The sequence below is a fragment of the Sorex araneus genome, chromosome X (assembly GCF_027595985.1).
Source record: "Sorex araneus isolate mSorAra2 chromosome X, mSorAra2.pri, whole genome shotgun sequence".
NCBI lineage: Eukaryota > Metazoa > Chordata > Mammalia > Eulipotyphla > Soricidae > Sorex > Sorex araneus.
The window spans coordinates 354,780,736-354,807,214 of record NC_073313.1 but is presented as its reverse complement, the minus strand read 5'-3'; the positions used below and the strand labels follow the sequence as shown (position 1 = coordinate 354,807,214).

The 26,479-nt window shown below is 40.3% G+C and overlaps 1 protein-coding gene across 2 annotated transcripts in view; it reads left to right on the top strand.

Moving 5' to 3' along the window:
- WDR35 (WD repeat domain 35) overlaps positions 1-26,479 on the top strand; it is a 63,516-nt gene that overhangs the window by 15,508 nt on the left and 21,529 nt on the right. Inside the window, exons 10-19 of one of the 2 annotated variants that reach the window (XM_055122629.1) lie at positions 1,750-1,935; positions 6,112-6,144; positions 6,495-6,555; positions 15,052-15,196; positions 16,636-16,705; positions 17,763-17,816; positions 20,755-20,864; positions 22,076-22,286; positions 23,789-23,869; positions 26,247-26,383. In XM_055122629.1, the coding sequence (XP_054978604.1) occupies positions 1,750-1,935; positions 6,112-6,144; positions 6,495-6,555; positions 15,052-15,196; positions 16,636-16,705; positions 17,763-17,816; positions 20,755-20,864; positions 22,076-22,286; positions 23,789-23,869; positions 26,247-26,383 (1,088 nt within the window). The remainder of the gene's footprint in view (positions 1-1,749; positions 1,936-6,111; positions 6,145-6,494; positions 6,556-15,051; positions 15,197-16,635; positions 16,706-17,762; positions 17,817-20,754; positions 20,865-22,075; positions 22,287-23,788; positions 23,870-26,246; positions 26,384-26,479) is intronic. The other variant, XM_055122630.1, reaches the window with a different exon arrangement.

Sequence of the window (26,479 nt, the reverse complement as noted above, 5' to 3'; positions counted from 1 at the left end):
TTTTATTTCTCCCATTGTCATCTATTTTACCTAACTTTCCATGTGGTTCACATTACATCAAGTTCAACTTCACTTATCTCCTAGTCCAGGACACCTCCACAATCTGTGTCATAATAAAAGCATATATTCAATCTATTAAGCTTTAAATTCTCAAGACAGTTTCTACTTTTTGACCTGTCTTTGTTAAAACTCTTTCTCACTCACTCCAAATATCATCATTACCATCTACAGGTCTCTGTAGTTCTTTACTTCTATTTTTCATTTTAATTTATCGCTAAATCCTATTGTTTCTTTTTTTAAAAATTTTTTTATTGAGTCACCATGTGGAAAGTTACAAAGTTTTCAGGTTTAAATCTCAGTTATACAATGCTCGAATACCCATCCCTTCACCAGTGCACATATTCCACCACCAAGAATCCCAGTATAGCTCCACCCCGCACCCCCACACCCATAACCACCCCATGCCCCTTGCCCCTTCCACCTTTAGCCCCCCCCCCGCCTGTGTAACTAATAAATTCCACTTTACTTTCACTTTGATTGCATACAATATTTCAACAAAACTCACTATTATTGTTTGGAGAGTCTCTCCCCTAAAGTCAGACCTGCTGAAAAGGAAGCTCTGCTGTGGTTTTAAAGTAAGAAGTTTATTTTAAAAAAGTTACATGGTGTACCAGAGAAATAATATAGCTTTCCTTGCACATGACCAAGCTGGGTTAGATCCCAGCACTGAAAAGGGTCTCCAGAGTATCACCAGAGTCATCCCTGAGCACAAAGTCAGGAGTTAGTCCTGAGCACAGTCAGGGGTAGCCTACAAACAAAACAAAACAAACAAGTACTATAGGATTAAAAAGTAGCATAACTTAGTTTTGAGTGGTAGACACAGACATATTACTGTTGATGCTGAATATTGATATATTAAAAATATATGTCAGGAATGACTCTTAAAATTCTATAATCAGTATGCTTGGGATCATTATGTTTGACCTTAAATAAATCATTTTATTTTTGTCTTAAGTAAGCCATTTAGAATTATTTGATGGTAAATGATGAACATGCATTATTTAGAATTATTTGATGATAAACTATGAACATAACATTATTCTCATAAACAAAAACAAAACCCAAAAATGTGAATGGTGGAAAAAAGAGATTGAGCAACTGTTTTTGCAGTTTGCATCAAGGGCCCCAAATTTAAACTTTGAGTGAACTTGCTTTGCCAAATGTCTCCTAAGCAGGCAGCTGTTAGTGACTGAAAACTCTGGAATGTCACCACTGAAATTTAATACATATTAAAATAAGGAAAGTCAAAGTACTATTTATTTTTGCAGTACTTGTTTTCTAACTATCTTTATTGCCCTTAGTTTTTTTGGTAATTTTTGTGAGAAAAGATACTAAAGTGGGTGTTTGATCCTTCTGTTTTTGAAGAATATGTTTTTGTCAGACATAATAGAATGTCTGCAAAATTTCTCGAGTAATAATATGATAATGTAGTGCCAGAGGATAGGAGAGTGGGTAAGGTGTTTGCTTGCCTTGCAAGTGACTGGGTTTGATCCCTGGCAAACCAAACAGTCCCCTGAGCCCCGCCAGGAGTGATTCCTGAGCACAGAACTAGGAGTAAGCCTTGAGCCCTGCTGAGTGTGGTCCCCAAACAGAAAAATGTATGATAATGTTATTTTTACTTTTCACTGTTAACTATATTGTTTCTGTTTCCATTTCTCTCCCTTTCCTTCTCCACTTTTTTTCCCCTAGTGGGGGTACTGCTCAAATACTGTTGTCTATGCATATACCAGACCCGATCGTCCCGAGTATTGTGTCATCTTTTGGGATACAAAAAACAATGAGAAGTATGTCAAATATGTGAAGAGTCTCATTTCCATTACTACTTGTGGCGATTTCTGCATCTTGGCTACGAAAGCAGATGAAAATCATCCTCAGGTCGGTTTGGTACCTTTCAGCTTAGGGGGGTGATTGGCTGGGCAGAACTGGGTTCTGGTTGTCTCCCTTCTCGGCCTGTTTTCTAAACTGGCAGACACAGGGAGGTATTGGGTCGATTGGCCACATCTGTCTACTCCTCTGCTTTAGAAAGCTCTGCGGCTTCAGTGGTTCTGCGTCCTGTCCCAGTGAGTCAATCTGCTGGGCAGTTGGTATTGACCAGTGCTGAAGCTTTTTAATCTCTGCAATATATTTAAAGTGCCATAATTCTTTTCCAAGTTTAGTTCCGAAAGCAGAATGAATAGCCAATATTTAATGTGAGTGTTTAAGAAATTGCTTAACAGTAACCATTTTTAAAAACAGTGCTAGCTGTTGACATTCAGAAATGTGCTCCTATTTGGAGTTAGATTACTTGAAAAGTCAGTCTCAGTGTAAGATAAATAACACAAGCAATGCCCTTTTAAAAAAGCATGCTAATAACTTTGACATTTGCAGGAGGATGTCTCGTTTTCAAAAAAGGACTTACCCATGCTTTTATGTTAAAAAAATATTATTTTATCCATTAAGAAGTGTAGAGATTTGTAGGCAGCCATTTGAACAGCCATGCTCAGCTCTGTTCTCCTGGACCTGGTTAAAGAAACACTAAAGACGTCTTTGGAAGCCAAAAGTCCACAGGAACGAGAAAGTGAGAAGAAGCAGCACTGTTCTTTTGGAGGTTAGGAGCAAATCTGAAGTTCTCGGTCAAGCAAAGCAGCGGCCAGTGGACATCACTGAACCCCAAAGAGATAGGAGAATTCACCACGAAAGGGGAAAGAAACTGACAGAAAAGCTATTAGGAATAACCAGTGATTATTCAGGAAGGAGATTTAAAAAGTCATATAAAGGGGCTGGAGCAATAGCACAGTGGGTAGGGCATTTGCCTTGCACACGGCCGACCCGGGCATCCCATATGGTCCCCTGAGCACCACCAGGGGTAATTTGAGTGCAGAGCCAGGAGTAACCCCTGTGCATCACCAGGTGTGACCCAAAAAAGCAAAAAAAAAAAAAGTCATATAAAGACAGATTTTCAAATATTCTGCTGGCACAGAGACCACTGCCCTTTGACCCCCTGGGGAGACTAGTGGAGAAGAGAGTTTCTGCCTTGGGAGTCTCTGGCCCCAGTGAGCAGGGGAAAACTGCTGAGAAGCTCAGAAATTTAGGTGTCTACCCAGGGCTCCCAGGGGTCTTTCCTTACCTGGCTCTGGAACATGGGCACTTAAGTTGAGCTTTCCAATAGGAGATGGGAGGAATCCTCTCTGGAGACACCGAGCAGGTAAAGGGGGAATAAAAGACCCCCAAATAGATTGATACCGGGAGTCATGGAGAAATGCCAAGTCTCTTTAGTACAAGGCCCTCATGAACACATAGGGTTCCAGTAGCTATTTAGCCTATTTCGGACCACACTAAATAGAAATGGGCTATCGGATATACAAGGAAACCAATGATGTGACAAACACCAGAAATAAATAGAAGCAGAAAAGAACTGAGAGGACCCTGCAGAGGCTGTCGTTGAGGAGTCTTGGCTTCAGAAGAATTGTTGGTGTCTTCTGAGGGCTGAATTAATACATCCACAGACAAGGACAGGCCACTATAGAAAGGAAGTTTTTACCAATTTCAAGTGAGATAACAGCAACGAAAAATTTGGCAGAAGAATTACAAGATAAAATAAGACTCTATAGGCGAGCAAAAAAGCCAAGAAAATGGTGATGAGAAGAGGCTTAGTCCTTGGGGCTGGTGCGATAGCATAGTGGTAGGATGTTTGCCTTGCATGTGGCCGACCCGGGTTCGATTCCCAGCATCCCATATGGTCCCCTGAGCACCTCCAGGAATAATTCCTGAGTGCAGAACCAAGAGTAATCCCTGTGCATCGCCGGGTGTGACCCAAAAAGCAAAAAAAAAAAGAGGCTTAGCCCTAAAAGTTCAGTATTTACATAATAGTTCTTAAAAGACTGAGTAGGCAAAAGGAAATTTCCCTTTAGGGTCTAGATTGAAAGTACCTATCTTTGTGAATAAAAATATTTTCAACATCAAGGCACATCATTTAAAAGTTTCAGAACAACAAGGATTAAAAAGAAGATCCTATAAGCTTTCAAAGAGGAAAAACAGATTTTGTAGGATCAGGTGTCATGATGGCACTGGATTTGTCAGTCGGGATACTTTGGAGGGTTCCTTTCAAAATTCTGAGAGAAATGGTTGCCCATTTTGAATTCTACACAGTTAATGATTTATGGACATCACTAATTGAGCGTGAAGGTTGAATAAAGACATGTATGAATATACAAGGCTATTCCACGTATTTCTTCCAAGAATCCCTCTCTGAGGAAGTTACTTCAGTGTCTGACTCACCAAAAATGAAGACTTAAACCCAGAAAGAAGAAACAGGCCCAACTGAGGGCAGTGGTGAAGGGTGTGTCACAGTCACAGGGTGCTCTTGCCTGATGCCACCGGGCCAGAGCGGGCCACACACTCCGAAAGGGATATCAGATAAAACAAACAAACAAAAAAATACTTACTGTGGTTGACTCTTCAGGAAGAGACACGCTTACCTGGAGGATAATTGGGATAACTGGAAGGAAAATTTGTAGAATAATAAACACAGAGAAAACCAAAGAGAAAAACAAAGACCGTTGTTGACTAGAGGGGAAAGCAAAAATGTTTTTAGAAGGGAAATAAGTCATGTGTTAACTTGATGACTTAGATTTGAACAAACATTGAAGTAGTCAAAGTGATGTGCTCACCGTTTTTTTTTTAAATGAAAATATTAATTGAAGTAAAATAAACATTCAGTTCTTAATCAGGGTTTAACAAAAATGCAAGGGGAAGGAGGGAGGGTGCCTCTGTATGATGGTGGCTGAGTGGAGGCTGCAGGGGTGTGGGGTGGGGATTCATCCCTACGGCTCACTGGCGGTGGGAGGGCAGCCACTAATTCCCTCTGGAGAGCAAACCAGAGTAAACTGGGCTAGCCTTCCAAACAGGTTACGTGGACTTGCAGAGTGAAAGAAATCAGTTCAAGGCGCTCAAAGGAATTATTTCAGGGCGCAAGACATGGGAAGTTGTCAGAAAACTTGTTTTAAGTTCGAAATCTCATGGGACTGTTTTGAGTCTCTCAGCTAGGAGCCTGTAAATGAGAAGTAAACGGAAACATTGTATTTTGTGGCAGTACATACACTTCCTTTAAGAAATAGAAAAGTAAAATCATGGTCTTTTTAAAAAAATTATTTATTGATTTATTTATTGGCTTTTTGGGGTCATACCTGGCTCTGTGCTCAGGAATTACTCCTGATGGTGCTCAGGGGGACCACATGGGAATGCTGGGGATTCAACCCTGGTTTGCCACGCGCAAGTGAAAATGCCCTGACCACTGTACTATCACTTCAGCCTCCTTATGTATGATTTTTAACGCTTATGAAATTAAACAAGTTTTAGTTGAGATGCTAAGAAAAGAGAATGCTTATATGTAAGTAGTACACAGAGAATTGGTTTATATGAAATGGTCATTCCAGGAGAGCACCTAAGTAAGATTGTATTTTTTTTTTTCTTTTTGGGTCACACCTGGCGATGCACAGGGGCTACTCCTGGCTCTGCACTCAGGAATCACTCCTGGCGGTGCTCAGGGGACCATATGGGATGCTGGGAATCGAACCCGGGTCGGCCGCGTGCAAGGCAAATGCTCTACCCGCTGTGCTATTGCTCTAGCCCCAAGAGTGTATTTTTATTATTATTTTGTTTTGTTTTGTTTTGTTTTGGCCATACCTTGTGATGCTCAGGGGTTACTCCTGATTCTGTGCTCAGGAATTACTCCTAGCTGTGCTCAGGGGGCCATATGGGATGCCAGGGATTGAACCCAGGTTGGCCACATGCAAAGCAAAGGCCTTACCTGCTGTACGATCACTCTGACCCCAAGATTGTATTCTTAATACAAGTTACACAACTGCCAGTTATTAAAGGTGACGAGCAGAATGTGGAAATGGTCAGTGTAGAATAATACGTGCATTATTTTTTACTACTAGTAATCATTGACAATTATTTGTATATGCTTTGAAATTGACTTAATATTTAAAAGTCATTTTTTACTAAATTGAATTATATATTTTCTGAATTAACTGAATTTTTTCATGTCATTTATTTACTGCTTCAAAGGAGGAGAGTGAAACGGAAACATTTGGTACAACGGTAAAAAACTAAACTAGCTTTTCTGTAGTTGGTTAGAAGATTAAAATGAGTTTTGATTTGAAGGATGAGCAGGAATTTTAGGAGTAAAAATAGTGAAAAGTAGCTAGCATACTTATATTTCTCAAGTAGCCTTTTAAGGGACTGTCTTTCATTACATTGAAAAATCAGTTTGCTTTAATTTTTATTGAAATTTATGTTTTATCTTGATCATTTGCTGCTCTTTGCACTTAACAGTTTTATTAGTTATTTCCCAGTTAATAATACCTTAAAAAGAGGCATGATGTATGAAGCATTATTTAAAAAATTATTCTTAAGTAGGAATCCTGATTCATTTTCTTGTTTCTCCACAGTATGTGCTAGTTCTTTGTAATTCTATTGGCACACCCTTGGATCCTAAATACATTGATATTGGTAAGAAAATGTTACTACTTATTCTGTCTTTAATCAAGTTTCAGCTGTAAGATGAGTGGCAGAAATCCTAACAATGGTATCGTTAATTACCATCAATTACCATAGGTTTGCATATTGATTTGCATATTATTTGTTGTGGGGCCTGGTAGTGTTGGGGTGCTGTCGGGCTACACCCAGCAGTGCTCCGGGAGCCAGCGGTGCTGGGGTTGAACCTATCATTTCACATATGCAAGGCACATACTCTGACGCTGCAGCAGGATCCCTGGTGCACAGGACACCAATTCTTGAAAACAAAGGTGACCGTGGTTCTTGGTTTGCCAGTTCCAGTTTGTACTTGTCACTGTCACTGTCATCCCGTTGTTCATCAATTTGCTCGAGCGGGCATCAGTAACGTCTTTCATTGTGAGACTTGTTGTTACTGTTTTTGGCATATCCAATACGCACGGGTAGCTTGCCAGGCTCTGCCGTGCGGGCGTGATACTCTCGGTAGCTTGCCGGGCTCTCCAAGAGGGGCGGAGGAATCAAACATGGGTCGACCACGTGAAAGGCGAACGCCCAACCACTGTGCCATTGCTCCAGCCCAGTTTGTACTTATTATGGTGAAATTATTAATAATCTTTCATTTCACTCTCAAAAGTATACAGATTTATAAAATAAATTCTAAAATGACTAAAATCCACGGTAATCTCACAACTATAATATTGCCATGATTTATTTTAAATTGAAAGTGTAATGGCCTAGAAATGAGTATGCAGCATAATGATTGGTAAGTAGTAACTGAGGATTGTAGACGGTATTTCACCATTAAACTATGTTTATTCGTAACAAACTGCTTGTAAATACCTCTCTTTTATAAAAACACCCTAGCTGCTTGTAAAAGTTAAGTTTTGCCTTTTCCAGATTGTTCTAATGAATTCAGTCTATTAATGGGGACAAATTAAAAAAATTTCTGACATTTTGTTTTTAGAAGATGTTTGTTATTTTAGATTTACCATTCCTTCTATCCAATAGCTTTGAAAGTAACCATTACAAATTGCAAATCTTGGGGCTGGAGCAATAGCACAGCGGGTAGGGCGTTTGCCTTGCACGAGGCCGGCTCGGGTTCGATTCCCAGCATCCCATATGATCCCCCGAGCACCGCCAGGAATTCCTGAGTGCCTGAGTCAGGAATAACCCCTGTGCATCGCCGGGTGTGACCCAAAAAGGAAAAAAACAAAAAAAAATTACAAATCTTATTCAAAGTAGAGGACATGCTTTACATGTATGAGGCCCAAGGTTTGATTTCTAGCAACACCACACACAGACACACACAAACACACACACACAGACACCCCTCCCCTACACACACAGTTGGAAAATCATTGAGTTGTTTTCTGAATCTAAGAATTAGGGTCATTTTAGGGTCTAATTATATTTTGCTAAACTCTTTGCTAAGCATCTTTTCTATGCAAGAAAATGTGAGAAATACTAACCAACCTCAATGATTTTACTCTATGTTTACGGTTATAAGTTATATAACGTAGGTTATATAACATAGGTCATACTCTATGTTTATACTTGGTTATACTCTGTGTTTATGGTCTTGGTTAATTCACTTTTATATATAAAAACTTCCCATCAGTCAGAAGAAGTGCGATATAGAATAATGAGAGATTCCAAGGTAATTAAAGGGGGGACTACTTAGAGTTCCCTTGGTCCCAGAGTATAGGAAGGAGAAGGATAGGGAATGAAAGAAATTGAGGAGGGGGAGTAAGAAGTGGACAGGAAGTAATGGGAGGTGGGAGGTAAGGGCCAAGGGCTAGGGGCCAAGGGTCTCAGATATGTCAGTGGTGTAGGAAGGTTGTATATATGTACATGTAGATATGTATACACACACATACACACATATCCCAAGCACAGTCAACAACACTGAAAGCAGGAGATCCAAACTACAGCAAACTTAAAGACGTACCTTTCAAGGAAGCCAGCAGTGGGGAGGAGAGACCTGGGAACAGTGGTGGAGGGAAGCTGGAACTGTTTTTTATTCATAATAAAAGATGAATAAACAAAACAAAATTTTCAATTCATGTCATGTGTTCATTGTTACTTAGGTATCATTATATAGATCTGTGTGTATACGGACTCACATGTTAGTATTCCTTGCTAAAAGGTAGCTCTTAAAATTAGATTTTTCTCATGAGTATTTTCTATTTATTAGATACTTCTCTGTCACATTCATTCAGTAGTGAATGCTGTCAAATTTCAGATTATATGCTTTTTATGTCAATAAAATTTAATGTAGAATCATTGTGATGACAGGTGATCCTCAAAGTAATTTCGATCACAGGCGGTCATGGCTTTAACAAGGCCAGATGGAAGTCCTTCACCTTCATAAAATAGCAAATACTCAAGGGCATGATTATTTGTGTTTTTGAATCTCAGAATTTTTTTCTTGCAGTCTTGATGGCTGGAGTTTTATCAAAAGGTTCTTTCATTGGTTTCCTGTAAACTCAGCCAAGGACCCAACATTTGTTTCAGATATATCCTGTAAAATTCCTCTTTAAGAGTCTATGACTAATTTTCATGAGAACCAAAGGCTAACCAAAAGAGTATGGAATGGATATTGTTCTGCAAGCTGCAATTTTTGTTTTGCTACCAACTCTTTCTCCTCACAATCTCTGTGAGAACTTTCCACAAAGACCTTGCATTGCAGAAGTTTAGTTTGTGGTTCTCTGTTGAACCGAACATGAAGATGTTAGGTTCCTCTCACGGTGCTGTTCCTTGGAGTCCTCAAAAATCCCTTTAATTTTTAAATTAAATTCTGCCCGAACTGTATCTTCCCTAGCAGTCTGCAATATTATGTTTTTTTTTATCTTTGGGCCACACCTTATGGTGCTCAGGAGTTACTCCTGGCTCTGCACTCAGGAGTCACTCCTAGTGGCTCGGGGGGCCATATGGGATTTTGGGGGTCAGTCCTGGGTCAGCTGCGTGCAATACAGGCCTCCCTACCCCTGTACTATGTCTCCGGCTCCAAGATCCTGAGGTATTTTTATTTAAAAACAAGTGTCTTTATTCATTCCTGTAGCTTCACTTCCTAATACCTAACAGTGTTAGGTATTTGCCCTATAACAAACATTTATGGAAAACTTAATTTTTCTATCCTGCCATTCACTTAAGTATCAGACCATCAGTGAGTATCGACTGTTTCAGAAACTGTCTTGAGCAGAGGGTTGATGAAAGTACCATGTTGGCATTTCCCATGGGATGTTTGAGTGGATGGCTAAAATAGAGTTCATTGAAAAAACAGCGACTGTTGCTCCCCTGCTGTATGCCAGGGTGGAAATGCATAACAATGACATTGGCACAGAGGAACTACTCCAGGGACCTTTTTTCCTGTCTCACGGTTTTGTTTGAACTGAGATTGGGAGAGAAATATTCCCTAAGGTGGCATTTTAAGGAGAGTAAGGGGCATTTGCTGAGGAAGGAACGAAGGATAAAAAGTAAGCTGGAACGTGCCAGAGCCTCTTCTGCATCTCTTTTGGTGGGCGCTTGGGGGCTAAGGGGCTGCCTACATCCAGCCTTCTGCTTATGCCAAGAGAGGGGATTGAATGGAAAAAATTCGGTGCAATTTACCTGCTCTTAAAGAGCTGAGACACGAGTAAGTCTGAAAGTGGGGGACCATTAAAGATACAGACATTTATTTCAGGTTTCAGCAGTAAAATATTGTAAGCAGGTTGTGCTCATGTGGAATTCCTGGATTGTTTTAGCTTGCTTTACGTTATTGCTTGGCGAGTAACTACTGCCTATTAGCATTACCAGGTTCAGTTATTGGAGGCATGATTATTTTCCTTAGCAATTTGTTTCCAACAATATTTCTAAATATTTATGTTTGTTTCTTCGTTTTTGTCTTGCTTTGGGGCCACCCCTGACTGTGCTCCGGGGTCACTCCCTCCTGGCAAACTTGGGGGACCCTCGGGTGCTGTGGATCGCACCATATGTAAAGCAAATTCCTACCTGCTGTACTATCTCTCTGGCCCCATAAATATTTAAAAGTCTTCTTTCCAGGTATTGGGTAGTTTAGAAGTGTGTAGAGTGCTTTTATCCTGGTGTGTTCTTTTCTTTAAACAATGTTAAAATTTGGTATTCTAACTTCTTAGAGACCTAGTTCTAAGAAACTGAGAATTGAATCACTTGAATAGGACAAATCTCTCTCTCTCTCTCTCTCTCTCTCTCTCTCTCTCTCTCTCATTCTTGTGGGGACACACCTGGTATGCTTACTCTTGTCTCTGTGCTCAGGGATCATTCCTGGATGTGCTCAGGGGACCATATGGGGTGCTGGGGCTTGAACCCAGGTCAGCTGTGTGCAAAACAAGCACCCTACTGCTGTACTATTGACATGGCCCTTGTTCTTTTGTTTTTAAAAATATTCAGTAAAATTTATGTCACCGTGAGTATTTAAGTGATAATGCTAAAATTATTACCACATGATCCAGAAGAATAGTATATTATATACAAATTTATTTTACAAACAGATGTATGTAATGGAAACAAAACCAGTAGCAGTAACTAGAGTGAACATTTTACTTGAATTAGAGTTAGGAGGACATAGGAATTAAGAGTACAGATTCAGAGCTGGGTAAATTGGGTTTATAGCCCAACTTCTGCTCCTTCTTAGTCATGCAATTTCAGCAAATTGTTTAATCATTAATCTTTTAGTTTTTTTATCTGTTAAATGGGGAAAATAATGTTGCTTGCTTATTATTTAACACATGCTGTATGTAATCATAATGCTGGGTCTCATTCCCCTGACCCTGAAAGAGCCTCCAATGCGGCATCTTTGGGAATGACGAGTGAAGAGAGGCTTCTAAAATCTCAGGGCTAGGACAAATGGAGACGTTACTGAGACCGCTTGAGAAATTCAACGATCAACGTGATGATGATGATGATGATGATGATGATGATATGTAATAGTATACTATAACTATATTTTAGTTATTGCTAAGATATATCAGACATTTGAAAGGTTTAATGACTAATGGCTTCAAGATTATTATTAAGCACTTATTCAATGTCAGATATGGTACTCTATGTATCTGTTATCTCTTTTAACATTTAGAGCAGCTATATAAAGTTGGTATTATTATTATCCTCAATTTTCAGTTAGTAAACTGAGGTTCAGAGAATAATTAATTTATCTAAAGCCTTGGGATTAATAAGTGCCTAGGGTTTGAGACTTAACCTTAAGCCATTCAGATTTTCATTTTGAGTTAATCTGGTTCTAGGTAAACCTTTGTGAAGATTTGGGATCTATAAACAAGGAAATAATACGAATGCAGTATATATAATAAAAGCAAGCCTTAGTTAGGAAACTGCTTGGGAAAAAAATTATATTTCATTAGGAAGCAGTTTTGTTGACGTCACACCCCATTAAGGGCATAAAGTTATCAGCTTCAGCTGATCTGTGGTACAAATCTGGTGACGGTGGGGAGAAACTCTGAAGGCTACACAAAGCGTGGGTCTGGTGGCCTCATTCACCCCACTCATCCCGCGTGGGTGTTGACCTGCTTGTCCTGCGCTGGAGTTGACCGCCTTTCTTTTCCCTGGTGGCGATGCTTTGTTCCAACCAGAAGGCCTCTGGCTCCCTCTAGAGTTCAGTTTTGTACATGATTTGGCAAAATCTTAATTGACAAAACAGTTTACTATCAGCTATAATAATACTAAGGATGAAAAAATTCTTGAACAAGGATACAGCTTTGTAGTAGAGTGCCTGCCTCGTATGAGTGTGATCATAGGTTCGAACCCCAGCACCATCAAAAAAATCGACATAACTGTTTCATATAAATGAACCATCTCAGGAGCCCGAGAGATTAGTACGGTGGGTTGGGTGCTTGCCTTGCATGCGGCCAACTGGGGTTCAAGCTTCAGCATCCTGTATGCCCCCTTACCCCCTTGCAATGCCAGGGGTAACTCCTGAGCAAGTCAGGTGTGGCCCCAAACCAAAAATAAAAACCAAGTAAGTAAAAAGTTCTTGAATTTGATATTCTTGAGTTGCTAATCTACTCAAGTTGACCTGTGATTGCCAGCTTGGTTTTAAATGATTGGCTCAGTTTCCTAGGTGCATAATTAGATTTTTTTTTTTTGGACTTTGGCAACAACGCTGCAAAAGGTAACTTATTAATGCCATTCCTTTATTCTGGCTATGCCAATTCTATTACTGTGCACAGAATTTATGAGTTGAAATTAAGAATTAAGTTTTGCACTATTCCAATTATTCATGGATTTAGAGAAAAGGTAGGTACTAAAATATTTTACAAGAAAAATTTGTTTTTTATATATTGTTGTGTGTGTTCATTTTGCCTTTAAAAATTTTTTTTTGGTTTGGGCTAGTTATTTTATTTAATCTTTACCTTTAAGATATTTTTGATGTAGCTATTTTTTAAATTTAAAAATTGTTTCAATTTAATTTTCATAAAGTTGTTCACAATAATTGATTTCATTCAATATTTCAGCACCAGTCCTACCACCATTACACCTTCCCACCACTTCAAGCCTGTCCCACAGGCAGATGCTAAATAATTTATTTTGTATTGCTTCTTATGAATAGTATGAGGTGTTGTGTGGCCTCAAAAGGAGCTGTGTGCTCCAGGAACTCTAAAATTTTAAATAATTGGGGTCTGGAGACATCTCTGCAGCATGCTGCTCTCTTCTGAGATGCATTTGTGAGTCTTTGGATGATGACCATTAATGCACTTAAATGGCACCCAGAGGCAGTTCGTGGGCATGACTGCCAGGAAACCAGAAGGGTGAGGAGATGGGGGAGGTCATCCATTCCTGACTCGATGAAACCTGGAGTTTTCAGTCACAGTTCCTGCATATTTGGGTTTATCAGTAGATTCATTCTTATGTGTGAGGGGCTCAGGTTGAGCCTATGAAGATTAGCCATGAGCGTGGCAGCGATTGGATTCTAGATGATCTGTCACTGTCACTGTCATCCCGTTGCTCATTGATTTGCTCGAGCGGGCACCAGTAACGTCTCCATTGTGAGATTCATTGTTACTGTTTTTGACATATTGAATACACCACGGGTAGCTTGCCAGGCTCTGCCGTGCAGGTGAGATACTCTCAGTAGCTTGTCGGGCTCTCTGAGAGCGGCGGAGGAATCGAACCCGGGTTGGCTGCGTGCAAGGTGAATGCCCTACCTACTGCGCTATTGCTCCAGCCCCTGGATGATCTAACGCTTTTATAAAAGGGTACTTAAGATAAACATAATTTAGTATTCTTTGAGAAACAAAACAGATAAAAATAAGGTCTCAGGGAAAATATATTTTTTTACTTAGGAAGAACTTTTCAGAATTTTATTTTCTAAATTAATGAGAAGCTGGTTGATTTTTTTGTGGGTACATATGCCCACTCGAGCAAAATCAGTGAACAACGGGACGACAGTGCTACAGTGCTGCATATCCAGGACTTACTCCTGGCTCTGTGCTCAGGGATCACTATTTAATAGCATATTTTTATGAGTTTTTGTGTGGATATTTGTTTTTGTTTGTCTTGGGGTGACAACCTATGAGTGGGATTGCTGGGACTTAGAATTCTGTTTAACATTTTGAGGCACTGCCACATTTTTCAAAGTGCATCTTCTTTTTTGTTATCCTACCTCTCCCACATTTTTGCCAACAGTCATCTTTGCCCATCTTCTGATTCTAGTTATTAGAGTAGGTGTGAAATCATTGTGATTTGGATTTGCATTTTCATGATGACATTATATTAAGCTTCTTTTCACTTAATAAGTTGGCCATTTGTATATGTTAATTGGAGAAATATTTGTTCCAGTTCTTTGCTCTTTATTCGGTGGATGATGATGATGATGATGATGATGATGATGATGATTCTTGAATTCTAAGAGCCCTTTACTTTGGATACAATTCCTTACCCATATACATGATTCGCAAATATTTTCTCTCTTTTATGAATTGTATTTTTGCTTTTGTTTTGTTTTGGGGTCACACCTGGCAGTTCTCAGCCTTACTCCTGGTTTTGTGCTCAGGGCGTCACTCCTGGTAGACTCAGGGGACCATATGGGGATCAAATCTGGGTTGACTGTGTGCAAAGCAAGTGCCTTACCTGTTGTCTCTTCAGCCCCATCTTTTTCTTCATTAATACACAAACATTTTAATTGTGATGAAGTTGAATTTATTTATCTTTTACTTTGTAGCTCCTGCTTTTGGTATTCGTATCTAAGAAATCACAGCCCAAAGGTCTGTGATTACAAAGATTTTCTTTTCTCCTAGTAGTTCTGTAGTTTTAGCTCTTATATTTAGGTTCATTTTGAGTTAATATTTTATATGGTCCTAGAAGCTTTTTAATTTTTTCCCCTCAAAATTTGGAGACTGGAGATATATATATATGCACATATATATATATATTTGGTTTATTGTCTGTGATATGACTCAGTGAGTGATCTCTGAATCATTCTATATAAATGTAACCTGACTGTTGTAATGTTCTTTTCAATAGTACCGTTATTTGTTGCAATGACAAAAACCCACGTGATCGCAGCTTCTAAAGAAGCATTTTACACCTGGCAATATCGTGTGGCGAAGAAACTCACAGCGCTGGAAATTAATCAGATCATGCGATCCCGAAAAGAAGGGAGAGAAAGGTATATGTTGGTGCATTGCTTTAGTAGTTTAACCACACAGGGTTTAGATTAGTTAATTAGAAATCACCATGTTTGAGAGCTAGATGTTGTTTTGACATAAAGAAATGATATTTTTACATTATTTTGAGTGGTGAAATGAAAGAAAACCCTCAGGGAAAAGCCTGGAAACCTGTGTGTGTTGTGTGTGTGTGTTTTGAATAAGTAAACAGCTATTCCCATCCATTACCATCACCGTAGCAGGGCTACACTAGATTGATGTGTCGCTGAGGTTGAATATTTAGCCAAAGCTTCCTCCCTCAGTTAGTGGAGCGTGCCTTTCTTCCCAGTATGGATCTCTGTGGAAGAGGCAGACTTCCTTAGGTTCGGTGGGCTGGTAATGGGGCTACTTTCCCTTGACCTGGATGCCAGGAAGTCTGGGATGGAATTATTTCTGGTTAGTGGTGGTGAAGAGTTGCCCCACATAGAGTGGGAGCTAGGACACAGGATGGAGGGCTTCTCGAGGTTTAGGAAAATCACAGGGCACAGGTGCTTTTATGGTGCTTGGTAAGTTACATTGCCTGTCCTAGTAATATTCTAGGCTTGTCACTCTTTTGTTGTTATCTGACGATTCTCCTTGAGAACATAGGCCTGTGTTGGTAGGGCTGGGCAGTAGGGAGTCATGCCAGAAACTCCAGGTTGGATTTTCAGATCATCTTTACATTCACTTGATACATATATATATTTTATATTAATACATATAAATATATATATATATATTTTGGTTTTTTGGTCACACCCGGCGATGCACAGGGGTTACTCCTGGCTCTTCACTCAGGAATTACCCCTGGCAGTGCTCAGGGGACCATATGGGATGCTGGGATTAGAACCCGGGTCGGCCGCGTGCAAGGCAAATGCCCTACCCGCTGTGCTATCGCTCCAGCCCTCACTTGATATTTTTTTTGGCCACACCCACCTGTGTTCAGGGCTTACTTCTGATTCTGTGCTCAGGGGTCACTCCTGGCAGGACTCAGGAGACCCTATGGGTTCCCCGGGATCAAACCCGGGTCAGTTTGCCACGTGCAAGGCAAGTGCCCTACCCACTGTATCATCACTCTGGCTCCCCTTCCCCTCTTTTTAAAGTTCCCTCACAAACAAAGATAGAAGATAAGTGCTCAATGAAAGTGTTTGGGGTTTGCAAATTCATGGGAAGAGGAAAGTAAAAACAGCTGAAGAGAGTCCGGTGAGGTAGTGTAGGGGTTATGGCGCTCGCCTTGCTCATGGAGTCTCAGGGACCTGCCGTCCAAAAATAGAGCTCCTTCAAGAATTCTTCTTAAATAATAAGGATATTCATATTAAATAAGAGTGTTTTTGGGGTGTCATCCAAACTTTAAATCAAACTAGAGATCATAAAAAACTATAATCCTTACATGCACTTTCTTTAATTTTTTTTTTTCTTTCAGAATTTATCATGTTGATGATACTCCTTCTGGGTCAGGGGATGGTGTACTTGACTACAGTAAAGCCATTCAAGTAGGTGCTTTCGTTTCTGCCAGTAAATGCGACTCTCTATAGATTTGGAAATACTTTCATTTAATGCTGAGAATTCAAAAAGAGCTTGTTTCCAGTAAATAATATATTCTAGTAATTCTTTTAACATCTTTATGTTCAGAAAAATGTTTCCTAGATCTGATTTTTTTTATCCTTTGTATTTTAAAAAAAAGCATTATTTTGAAATAATTATAGGTGCGAAGGAAGTTTGAAAGTAATAGTACCCGGATCCTCCTTACCCAGCTTCCCTCAATGGTGGCATCTTATGTAACTGTGATGTATAATGTCAAGATCAGGAAGTTGAGCCTGGTTGATCCTGGTACCAGACTGTTAGCTAAACTACTACCTGACTCCTCATTGAGTTTTCACTGATTTTTTGCATACGTGTGTGTGTGTGTGTGTGTGGTTTTTTTTCTAAATAGTATCAAAAAGGAGTTTTCCTCATGCGACTTGTTTTCACACCCAACCCCCACTCCCTATCCCTGTCCCCTGACAGCCCTAGTCTCTGTCTCTATAGTTATGTCACTTTGACCGTCTCATGAGAGGAACTGTATAGTATGTAACCTTTTGAGGTGCTTACCCCCGGCCCACCGAGCATAGTGCTCTTGAGATTTAATCAGATTGTCACAGATCCATGCCATTTTGCTCTTCATTCTGGCACTCCTTGGCCTTCCTGTCATTTGTTCATCTCTTTTGACTAGACTCAGATTCTTGCTTTCTTGCCCATCATGGTATCTTGTAGAGGCCAAAGTCTGTGCTCCTTCGTCTGTGCTGTCCTAAGTCCAGTGTGTCCCTCTGCTTTCATCAGACTTCACTGTAGCTTGGTGTCTACCTCCTTATCTTCCCCAGCAGACTGTCGAGTAACCCTTGAAGATAATCATATGAATTACTTCAGTGCCTGGCACATAGTAGGTGCTCACTAAGTAAATGTTTGTTAAACTCATAATTGTTGAAGTATTCTTTTCAGTGACTAGCATACTTATTCCAGCTTAATTACCTAATAGATATTTGCTAAAGAGTGATTATTGATTTATTTTAGAGCACAAGGGATCCAATTTGTGCCATAACTGCATCTGATAAGACACTGATTGTGGTAAGTAGTAATAAGAACTTCTTTTATGTATACATTAAATTGAAAAACTAGGTCAGTACACTATGTTTGGGGACTGAATATCATGTGTGGGCACCACGTTTTATGAAGTGCAATGTAAGAAACAAGAGTAAGAAACAAGAAAGGTTAGTACTAGCATTTGTTCTCCCCGGCTTTGATTTCCATCACCACATTGCTGCTTCAGCGTCATGGGTGTAGCCCAAGCACCGCCCCGTCCTGGGACCCTGTCACTGAGTCACATGGCCCATTGGCTGATTATTGCCAGGACAGGCCCCCTAAGCAAAGGAGGTCTCCCAATGTCCAGCTTCCAGCACCCTCGCCGCCCACCCCCATCCCCACTGAGAAAGGAGAAAGTTTTAAGGACTGACTCAAAATTGTTAGTTGTTTGCAAAATGGTAGTTTATGAAAGCAGTAGATTTGGGGGCCAGCTAAGAGTGTGAGCTTGGATTGAACAAATGTTACAGAGGGCTGGCACCCAGGGGCCATAGAGGATGAGGTAGTGTGTCTTAGAAAATTTCTCTATTGTGTCTCGCTGTGGTTTGGTATTTCGTACTGGAGAAAGTGCATTGGCGTAGCTCCATTCATAATACCTAGAGTGAAGAGGTGGCGTATCTGCTAGCCAATCACGTCAAGCAGTCCATGGCAAATTTTTGCTGAATTTTTGAAATCAGTGTTACTGTGTATTTTTAGCACTGACATTTGAAAATCTGTCTGAATGTCAAATAAATGTTTACGATAGTAATACTGGTAGAGTTATTGAATTTCAGTTATGTAAACAGAGCCTCAATAGTGGATATTTCTAGTGTCGGTTGCATTCTTTAATCATTAGCTAATGTTGTGAACAAAATTCTTTTAAGAACATAGTATTCATTTTTCCTCCCCAAACAGATTTGAACAATTTGTCTTGTAGTCAAGAGTGTGAGTCTCTTGTTTCCTTTTTATATTCCTGATATGTGGCAGTTAAAAAATAGTTGTTGGCATATTTTTGTGTTTCTGACACTTACAGAAAAAATAGCATGCATCTTCACATCAGTCACAAAAATGGACCAAATTCCCTAAGTGACAAGGTCTACCTGTAAGAAACACGCTCAGGGAGTTTGAATGTCGGGGCTGGAGCGATAGCACAGTGGGTAGGGCGTTTGTCTTGCACGCGGCCGACCCGGGTTCGAATCCCAGCATCCCATATGGTCGCCTGAGCACGGCCAGGGGTAATTCCTGAGTGCAGAGCCAGGAGTAACCCCTGTGCATCACCAGGTGTGACCCAAAAATCATAAAAAAAAAAAAAGAATTTGAATGTCAACGAAAAGTTGTAATGGAAAAGACACTTTCCACGTTTAAAACTGCTTCCCACTCACTGTTGAGATGTAAGCAGTTTTTAGAACCATTACTTTTTCAAACATTCTGAGCCAAGCTTTTGGCTTTAAAAACATCTTCATTTTAAAAACCAGATTTTTTTGTACCCTAATGTATAAAATCTTTTACAATCTGTATTTCCTTATACATGGAACCCTCTGTCCTAGTTCCTCCTCCTGGCTTCAACCTTTTTCGAAGGCTAATCCAGAGAATCATCTGCAAAAGCATTGCTGCTTTGGTTAAAAAGAGAAGAGGGAAGGGTTGGCTTCTGGAACCTTCCACTGTGTCATTGCTAGCCTGGGACACAGAGATCTTGAAAACTATTGCTCTTTCGTACTGGAGCTGTTGTTTTCTTAGCCTGAAGGCGATTCAGAGTTAGATAGAAACTTAAAGCTTTCTTCATCTTAAAAGCACAATTGAACAAATACTCATTGTATTTCTGCTTTCTGATTATATTTTCCCTTTGCCAAAAGCTAGTATGGGATTTAGAGATAGAAATAGATTTTTTAAGAAGCAACTATCTAATATGGTCATCTTATATATATATTTTTGTCATATGTCTAAAATTTACCTTAGGAAGGCCCTTATATCTTAGCTTTTAATTAACCCTGAATATTAACTCAGACAGCTATAAGTAACCCTAGATATTTCTCCCTCATGGTGTAAGGATGTGTATAATATTAAAAGGTTAGTTTTTTTTTTAAAAAAAGCTTTTTTCTTGATGTTACATAAAAAAGTAGATTACTATTACTTTTATCTACTTTTGGTGGTTTTTTTTTTTTTTTTGGTTTCTTTGTTTTTTTTGGTGATCATACCCAATGATGCTCAGGGATTACTCCTGGTTCTATACTCAGAATTACTCCTGGTGGTGCTCAGGGGACCATATGGGATGCTGGGGATCGAACCCCAGTCAGCCGTGTGCAAGGCAAATGTACTATCACTCCAGCCCTGCCTTTAGCTACGTTTAAGAAAAATTTATCTGGAAAGATAGGAAGGAGTAAAGGCGCTTGTCTTGAATGTCACTGACTCTGATTCAATCCCTGGTATCACATAGTCCCCTGAGCACTGCCAGGGAATAGCCTGGGTAATCCTTGGCACTGCAGGGCCAGAGAAGTACCACATCGTCAGGCCTTGGGACTGACCTCTGGGCCTGCTTGGCTGAGAAGGGACTCCTCCTCCTCCAAAATGATTAGAAAGTTTTAATTTATGGGGGAACAATGAGATAGTACCAGGGGTATGTTGCTTGCCTTGTATGTAACTGACCTGGTCTCTATCCCCCATGTCCCTGAGCACTGCCAGGAGGGAGCCCTGAGTGCAGAGTAAGGAATAAGCTCTGAGCATCGCCAGGTGTGGCCCCCAAACAAACAACCAACCAAAACATAAAAGGAAGTTTTAATTAAATTAGTAAATAAGTATGTGCTCAGTAATATGACTCAATATCAGAAATGGGATTTCAACTATGACAGCCTCACTTTGTTTAGGAAACGAATGTTCACATATAAAATGCCTAGTGTTAGAACTTTATATTATTATAATAAATATACACTCATAATAAAAATTTCCGTAGGGTCGTGAATCTGGCACCATTCAGAGATACAGCCTTCCTAATGTTGGTTTGATTCAAAGATACTCCCTCGATTGTCGAGCCTACCAGCTCTCCTTGAACTGCAACTCTAGGTAAGTCTGAAAGTTTGCCTCATGTGAATATTAGATTTAACGTTTACCACTGGGACTGTTGGATATATGTGGGAAGTGCAGAGATGTATATTAGTTTTAAACTAGGCTTAAAGTTAGGAGTATTTACTATATTAAATATTTATGTATTAAAATATTTATTAAAATATTTTAATGTATTACATATTAAAATATTTTAATAAATATTTATGTTTCTGGAGGCTTGGAGACACAGTATATTGGGGTTGGAGCTTACCTTGCACACAGCTGGCCTGGATTTGATCCCCGGCCCCCAATATGGTCTTCAAATCAGGCAAGAATGATCCGTGACAAGAGAGAAATAAGCCCTGAGCACTGCCAGGGATGGTCCAAAACCAAACACACAAAACCCACAAAAAAAGTTTATGTTTCCTGTACTGTATTTGATTTCAGTGGTTTTCTTTAATTGGCAAAGCAGAAATTTTGGGGTAGTGTTCTGTCATTTGCCCACTGGTTGCTCCGATTCCTTTGGGGACCTTTTCCTCACCAGGAAGCAAGTTGGAGAGTAGTAGCTCAGATCTTCTACCAAATTTGTTGAAAGCCATTTCTGTCTTTTACTCCGTATCTGGCAAACTGATTCAAAGAAGGCGGTGGTTAGGGGGCTGGAGTGCTAGTACAGAGAGTGGTGCGCTTATGTTGCACGCTGCCGACCCAGGTTCGATCCCCAGCACCCCACATCCCACACACTGCCAGGAGCTGAGCACTGCTGGGTGTGGCTCCCAAACCCAAAGCCTGCAAAATAATAGAAAAAAAAAAAAGGAGGGCGGAATGTTAGGGGCTGGGCCGATAGTATAGTGGCTAAGGCATTTGCCTTGTAAGCGGCTGACCAGAGTTCAATCCCTGGCACCTGATACGGTCCCCGTAAGCTCACTAGGAGTGATTCCTAAGTGCAGAGCCAGGAGGAAGCCCTGTGCACTGCCGGGTGTGGCCCCCGAATCAAAAATAAAAATAAAATAAGGAATGTTATTTGTGTCCCTGGAGCGAGCAGACGCCATTGGGTTACACTAGCACACGACAGGGACGAATGGAGACATTACTGGTGCCTGCTCGAGCAAATCGATGAGCAACGGGATGACAAGTGATCCAGGTGATCCACGTGAAGGAATGTTATAGGTAACATGATCACCGTTAGTGATTTTCATCTCTTTCCCCTTCTCTATTGCCATTGTTTACAGCCGTCTGGCTATCATAGACATCTCTGGAGTCCTCACCTTCTTCGACCTGGATACTCGGGTAACGGACAGTACAGGGCAGCAGGTGATGGGCGAATTGCAAAAACTGGAGAGGAAAGATGTCTGGGATATGAAGTGGGCCAAAGATAATCCTGACTTGTTTGCAATGATGGAGAAGACAAGAATGTATGTTTTCAGGAACTTGGACCCAGAGGTAAAAATGCAGAATTAATCTTTTAACTTTATAAATAATCAAATATAGAAATCTGCATATTCCTCCTTTGTTGCTGTAAGAGGTTTATTGTGTTGACCTCGTGAATCTCTGGAAATATGTTGGAGTTTTAAAATGTTTTAAAATATTTAAAACATTTTAAAATATTTAAGTGGGAATTGTACTCGTCTGGAAACATCCTCTGCTTTCTCTGAAAGGCATAGTCTAGGCATTTATTTATTTATGTATTTATTTAAGATAGAACTCTGGTCACTATCGGTGTAGTTTTTACTTTCCTTGTCAAGATTAAAAAGAAAAAGAAAATTAGTAGTCTTTTAAACCAAAAGTACTTAAAAGAACCTAACCAAAAGAAATGTGCTTTTGAATTTGCCTTGCTCTTTCATTTTCTTTCGCCTGTCTTATTCTGGGCTCATCTTATTTATAGCTAATGATCCCTCACGCTCTAATTCATGCTCTTTCTCACCAATAATCCTACACATATGCAAGCGTGGACTGTGACTGATCTGCTCTCCCTGGGGTAGCAGGAAGCTCTCATTACTTTAAAAAGGTTTCACTGGAGTTTTGAAATATTTATATTTTGATTTTCTGCCTTTGACTCACACTAGCTAATGTTCTGAATTTTCCTGCCACTTAATCTTATGTAGATCAATTGTGAGCTGCTGTGTTTAGAATTTGAATGCTAGCCTAATGAAGACATCATTAAGAAACTAAATCCACTTGTGTAAATTAGATAAGAATTACTAATACTTTATATTATGAATTGGTTTGTTTGGACTTAACTATTTCTTTCTGGGGAAGAAGTTGTGTGCTTGGGTTCCTGAGCTGTTGGAGAACTCCTGGACTAATTTATATAGTGGTAAACTCTTTATCCCTTTAATATCTTAATTATTTTCTTTTTTTCTCCATCTGAACCCTATTCAGGATCTATTAGTTAGTTGCTAAAGGATCTGATACCATTTGCTCTCAGAGGGTTTGTTCAAGTTTTAGGGAGTCTTGTGGATATTAGATGCTTCTAGAAAGTCAATATTGATTGCTCAGTAATTAGTATTGCAGTATTGCAATAATAATTGCATAGTTTTGCTAACAGTAATGTCTCTCTCTAGGAGAACTTCCTTATCCTTTAGCGATATGTACTGAAATACTTAGGGGTGAAAATCTATGGCTCACTTATAAGTATCATTTAAAAACACTCCAGCCAGGAGCTGGGGATGTAGCTCAGTGATGAAGTGCATGTTTCATACACATGAGAGTCCGGGTTTGTTTCCTGGTCTCCCCCTTCAAAACAAAACCCAAATCTTTCAGTCAGAACTGTTGTCCGAGGCATATTTAGCAAACCTTAGAGTTCATATGATGTGTCTATGGGTGTTGACATTTTCTACTTTCCTGCTGATTGGAAATTTTGATAATAAAATGGAAAGCCCTATAGATTAAAGAAAGAAAAGTGTGGTACAATGAAACATAACCTTTATTTTTTGTCTTCAAAGGAACCCATTCAGACTTCTGGATATATTTGTAACTTTGAGGACTTAGAAATTAAATCTGTTCTTTTGGATGAGATCTTAAAGGTAATTCTTAAAAGGGAGCCTCTCTGAGTTGTGGGCTAGGCTGGGACTCAGTTTTGCATCACAGGTGTGTGTTCCAGCAAGGAGTGTGGGGTGTTGATCCGGAACTTCTGACTCTAACTCTTTTCTCTCACTGTCAGGCCTTTAGTAGCTTCCTGCATCTTTATGACCTTCACTTTCCTTTTCCCTATAAGATCCTCAATTTTTATATCCAGAAAATAATGGGCAATAATATTGTCTATCTTAAAGGGCTATTCATTCTTATGTTGCTAACAGAGGACTTAATGCATTGCAAGGACTGAGAATTCAAAACATGGTAGTGAGTTGTTGTCATGGTTTTTAAATTTGCAACTGAAGAAATGCTTGGCAACATTATTTTCTTTTCTGTTCTTTTTTTTGCTTTTTTTTGGTCACACCTGGCGTTGCACAGGGGATACCCCTGGCTCATGCACTCAGGAATTACTCCTGGCAGTGCTCAGGGGACCATGTGGGATGCTGGGAATCGAACCTGGGTCGGCCGCATGCATGGCAAACACCCTACCTGCTGTGCTATCGCTCCAGCCCTGTTCTTTTCTTTTAAAACCTTCTTATTATAGATCCTTTCAAACACACACACAGATTAAAGAACATAAGGAATCAGATACACATCAATCACCAGCTGTACCAATGATCAGCCGAGGCCACTTTGGCAAGTCCGAAGTCCCCCCAGCTGTGGCTTTACTGTCAGCTGGCTAGTTCCGTGCCAGTTATGGAACTTAATTTAGTCTTTTTCTGCGTCTAGGGTACTTAATACTAGGATACTTCTAGTAACTTTTTTTTTTTTTTGTTAACACCCATCCTTGTCCATTTGCCCCCCAGATGTTATTAAGTACAAAACTTCAGATTCCAGATGTTTTTGAAACCAACCCCTGCCTTGACTTCTATTGACCAACATCCTTTGAGAAGTTTTTTCGCTAGAGTATAGTGAGAGAAGTTTTATTCATGTTTAGTTTTGGTTTCGGCTTTTGGGCCGTACGCAGTGCTCAGGGATTGCCCCTGGGGGGGCTCTGTGGACCACATGTGGCACGAGGGATCACACCCAGACTGTCTGCATGCAAGGCAGTTGCCCTGCCTGATGTACTATCTCTCCAGCACTGGGAGCAGTTTTATTGTAATTTTATACAATATAATATGTGTGTCTTCAGAGTTGGTATGTGTAATTAGGAGCACTGGCAGAAATAAAGCTGGGGTGAGTCCTTAGGGGAGGAGGCCCAGGTCATAAGGGACCACATATCTTGATGTATGGTTTGGATTTCATCCTGGGCTTAGTTATGGGATGGGGGGGATGGAGCAAAGTTTATTGGGTTTATTTATTTATTTTGTTTGGGTCATCCCTGGCGGTGCTCAGAGATTACTCCTGGCTCTGCATGCAGGAATTCCTCTCAGAGGTGGTTAGGGGACCATACGGGATGCCGGGGTTCAAGCCTGGGTCAGCTGTGTGTAAGGCAAGCGCCCTACCTGCTGTCTGCTCTCTCCGGCACCAGTTGGGTTGATATTTTGAGAAGACGGCCCTGGCTTGCGAGGAGGACAAGAAGTGGGGAGAATAGATTCCAGAAAGTTATCCTGTAGCCAGCCAGGGATGGAACCTGGGTTTGAGCTTAGATCTGTTTGAATCTGAGTGTTCTGCTGCTCCCATACCTCCAAACTTGACGCTTAGGGCCCCTCCTGAGGACCAGGACAGTGGTTAGGTTGCAGGGTGAGGAGGACGAGGTGGCACGTGGGTTCTGTTCAGTCTGGTAGCTCTCGTATCCAGGAGCTATTGCTGTTTGGCACCGAGGGTTCTAATTTCTTGAATGCTTTACTTTTATTTATTTATTATAAGCACTGTAGCACTGTCTCAGTAGCTCTGCACTGTAGCACTGTCATCCTGTTGTTCATCGATTTGCTCGAGTGGGCACCAGTAACATCTCCATTGTGAGACTTGTTGTTACTGTTTTTGGCATATCGAATATGCCACGGGTAGCTTGCCAGGCTCTGACGTGCAGGTGGGATACTCTTGGTAGCTTGCTGGGCTCTCCGAGAGAGACGGAGGAATCGAACCCGGGTCAGCTGCATGCAAGGCAAACGTCCTACCCGCTGTGCTATTGCTCCAGTTCTTTTTATAAGCAAAGTGTAGAAATTAAGGGGAGGGTAATTATGTTTATTTTTTTTTCATTGCCCCTTAGCTCACTATTTCCTATAAGGATGGCCTTCAAAATATTATTTTATTTTTGTCAGCCCAGCATGCTTCTTTATCCTTTAATTCACAATACGATGCATTTATTTTAAAAAAATTGTAAAACTTGAACAGATACTCTAATGGCACTGATTTGAATTCCTTTGTTCTTATCCTTATTTTTAGAATCCAGAACACCCGAGCAAGGTCTATGTAATTAACTTTGAGATTCGATCCCTGCGAGATAGTCGAGCATTGATTGAGAAGGTTGGAATTGAAGATGCATCTCAGTTCATAGAGGACAACCCACACCCCCGACTTTGGTACTTAAAATGACTCCCCAACCCCCCAAATGTCGAGAGCATGTTCTAAGACTCTCTCTCAGCCCTGGCCTTCTTGCCTTCAGAGGGTATATTGGA